Source organism: Chrysochloris asiatica, unplaced genomic scaffold (assembly GCF_000296735.1).
Source record: "Chrysochloris asiatica unplaced genomic scaffold, ChrAsi1.0 scaffold00047, whole genome shotgun sequence".
NCBI classification, from domain to species: domain Eukaryota; kingdom Metazoa; phylum Chordata; class Mammalia; order Afrosoricida; family Chrysochloridae; genus Chrysochloris; species Chrysochloris asiatica.
The window spans coordinates 12,639,507-12,643,101 of NW_006408565.1; the positions used below are offsets into that span (position 1 = coordinate 12,639,507).

Here is a 3,595-nt window from a genome sequence, read left to right on the forward strand (position 1 = left end):
AGGGTGGGGCTGGGGTGCCCACTAGCTCAGGCACCCCTATAGTCACCAGAATGGAGGTGCGCAGACAGCAAGGGACCAATGAACAGATACCAACAGAGAAGAATGTCCACACCTTTATTTCAGCGGTTCTGCCAGGCGTCTGTGGCCGCTCCGATCTTTCCCCACGTGGTCTCACCCAAGATGGCGGCTCCTTGAGCAGCTGAGCGTTCCAAACTAGAAAGCAATAGATTTCTTGCTTCTGCCACAAATTCCCCCAGCTGTGAGCCTTCCAACCTTCTAAGTATTCCTTCATATGTGGTTCAGAGTTCTGGGACCATCCCCTGAGCCTACTTGGTCGGGTATTCTGTGTTGTTGTTGGCGGAGCTCTCTGCTATAAGTCCACCCGATCTGCCATTTTGTTTGTTCTCCTTTTTAAAGTATTTCTTGATATCTTTATTGGATCTCTCTCGATTTAAAATAAATCAAATGATAGCTTGTGTCGCGGTTGCAAGTATAATGGCAATTTTTGCTCCTTTTTTCTTTTCAGGAATGTGCAGCCAAAGGAGAAGACTATGAGAAAGTGAAGTTGTTGGAGATCAGTGCAGAAGATGCAGAAAGATGGGAGAGGAAGAAGAAGAAGAAAAATCCTGACCTGGGATTTTCAGGTAAAAGTGGCCATTTAAACAATTGCTGAAGGGTCCTTAGAGATCAGCATGGCCCTCACAGTTTCTAGTTTCAGAAAAGTATATGTGCCCCCTGTGTTTTCTTTACGGAATGTTCTCCAAGAAGCCGGAACCTAGGAAAAATAATACAAATATATCTCATATGACAGAAGTATAATGCTGAATTCTCTGTGTTTTATGATAAAATTGGTTAATGCCCATATTATCTGCATCTTCTGGATAGAAATAGTGCTTGGATTAATTTCTTTTGAATATATCACGTAGTAGTTTTGGTATATTTCTTCTTCTCTCAATGGTAGTGCATTAATTTATGGTTTTTATTTTATTTTTAGATTATGCTGCTGCCCAGTTACGTCAGTATCATCGATTGACCAAACAGATCAAACCTGATATGGAAACATATGAGAGACAGAGAGAAAAACAGTAAGTTGATAGGATGAATTCATCCTGAGGTAGTATTGTGTGCCTGTATATGCATGTATGCAGTGCACACACACACACATACACATAAATAGAAGCACTTTAGCGTTAATTTGTCAGTAGCTGTCTAAGAATGGTCTTCAGTCTTGACAACACTATTTTTCCATATAAAACTTCACACAAGTAAGTGGCAGGCTGGAGTGTGCCGACTCCTGCTTTAGTTGAGAGAAAAATAACCTGAGCCTAGTTCTTTAACTCTGGCTCTGGGTTCTTTTGTCTGGAGAACAAAGGTATTGGGGTAGATCATTTCTAAAGTCCCTTCCAATTCTTTACTGTTTTTTTCTTCATTAAGTTGTTGTTGTTGTTAAGTGCCATCGAGTCAGTTCCGATCCTGTGTAGGGTTTCCAAGGAGCGGCTGGTGAGCTTGAACCACCGACCTTTCAGCTCAAACGGCTTTGCAGTGTGGCACATTAACCCACAGCGCCCTCACAATAAATACATACATATGAATGCTAGTTTAGTTTGAATTTTGACAATGTGGAGCATTTGTAGGGTTGCTATAAGCCTATTTTGCTGTCTTTTCAGTGGAGAAGAGTTTTTCCCAACATCTAACAGTCTTATCCATGGAACACATGTGCCTTCCACAGAGGAAATTGACAGAATGGTGACAGATCTGGAAAAACAGTGAGTATTCAGTAGGGCAGCCTGCGATGAAGACAAAATGGACATGAAATGCTGAGAATGAATTGATCAGACAGAGACTATACTTGCTAATTTCGGTGTGTATTTCTGAAAGACAACAGACTTGAACAAGCAAACTACAATGCTATTACTACCTCGTGGGTCTGAACCACTGACCTTGTGGGTAGCAGTCCAGTGCTTATCCTATAGCACCACACTAAGACTCCACTATTACCACAAGAATAGGTTTATTTTAATAAGTCCAGAGAGACTTTTTTTCTGTGTGCTGATAAAAATGCTAAATGCCTGTCGCTTTTGGCCTTTTGGTTAAGATCCACTGTAATATCTGTTCTTAGCAATTTAAAATGTTAAATACCTAAGTGGTGGGGGTGGCTATGAGCCCTGGAGTTGGTTCCAACTCATAGCGACCCTGTATAGGGTTACCAAGGCTGTAACTCTTTAAGGGAGCAGAAAACCTCATCTTTCTCCCATGAAATGGCTGGTAGTTTTGAACTGCTGATCTTGAGGTTAGCAGCCCCGATTCGTAACCCACTATGCTACTGGAGCTTCTTAAATACCTAAGTAGGAGGTTCTAAGTTAAGAAATATTTGAAACTCTAGTGTGGTTTGAATTTATATGATTAATAATCATTAATATGCTCAGCTGCTAACCTTGAAGGTTGGAGATTTGAACCCACCCAGAGGTGCGTTTGAAGAAAGGCCTAGCACTCCAGTTCTAAAAAACTCAGCTGTGGAAACCCTGGGGAGCCCAGTTCTGTGACACACATGGGCCTGCAGTGAGTCAGAGCTGAACTAAAATAACCATCTTCTTTTACGCAATACATCATGTATACAGGTTTCTAGCATTGCATCATTGCTCTTTCAGAAGCATTTGGAAAATGAGTTGATATTTACTGAAGTATCACAACCAGGGCTGGGCAGTTTTAATTTGATGAGAACTAGGCTTTTTTAAATCTCTCTTCTTTCAACGTTTGCTATCCAAAGTGTATTCTGTTGTTTGTATTCTATTCTATTTAAATGTTTGGTCATGTTCGATTAAAATATGACAAAAGACAAATTTCAATTATGTAACTTACTTTCTTCCCCAGAATTGAGAAACGAGACAAATATAGCCGCAGACGTCCTTATAATGATGATGCAGACATTGATTACATCAATGAGAGGAATGCTAAATTCAACAAAAAGGCAGAACGATTCTATGGCAAATACACAGCTGAGATTAAACAGAACTTGGAAAGAGGAACAGCTGTCTAATCTGCAGGAACTGTTTTTAGATGTTTGGAAATGGAATGGAACTTTCTGTTAACAAGTTGAAGTTTTCAGAATTCTTACAGTAAACCAAGCCTCAATCTATGCCTTCCCACTCAGCATTTAAAAATAAATGTTTTTTCTTAAATATATACTTCAATGTATATGTCCACATTTTTGACTTTGGATATATAAGATGTATTTCTTGTAGTGTACTTGTTTTGTAAAAATCTGCTTTGTATGAATTCTAATTATATTATTTTTCTATGTATTTTAAATGTGTATGGCTTTGATCTTTGAAGCATTATGGGTTTGAGATTATCTGCAATATGTGTAATCATAGTCATTGTTGCCTTTGCCGGAATATTGAATTTGAAAAAATCTGGAGTTGGACTAAGAACCATTTGGGGTTGTAGACTATGAACAATGATGAGAAACCTGGCAGTGGCTACTCGGGGACTGAGACAGTCTGTCCGTGGTGCTGATGACCATGGTTAGGGAGACGCAGAACTATTGTCCCATGGGTATTACCCATGTACAGTCCCTCTTTAAACATCAGATGTC

At 39.7% G+C, this 3,595-nt stretch overlaps 1 protein-coding gene across 1 annotated transcript in view; it reads left to right on the forward strand.

Annotated features, from left to right (window-relative positions):
• The window catches only part of SYF2 (SYF2 pre-mRNA-splicing factor), a 22,936-nt gene extending 19,899 nt beyond the window's left edge, over window positions 1-3,037 (forward strand). The window contains exons 4-7 of the mRNA XM_006862395.1: window positions 527-644; window positions 995-1,085; window positions 1,668-1,766; window positions 2,872-3,037. Of these exons, the coding sequence (XP_006862457.1) occupies window positions 527-644; window positions 995-1,085; window positions 1,668-1,766; window positions 2,872-3,037 (474 nt within the window). The remainder of the gene's footprint in view (window positions 1-526; window positions 645-994; window positions 1,086-1,667; window positions 1,767-2,871) is intronic.
• The last annotated feature ends 558 nt before the right edge of the window (window positions 3,038-3,595 follow it).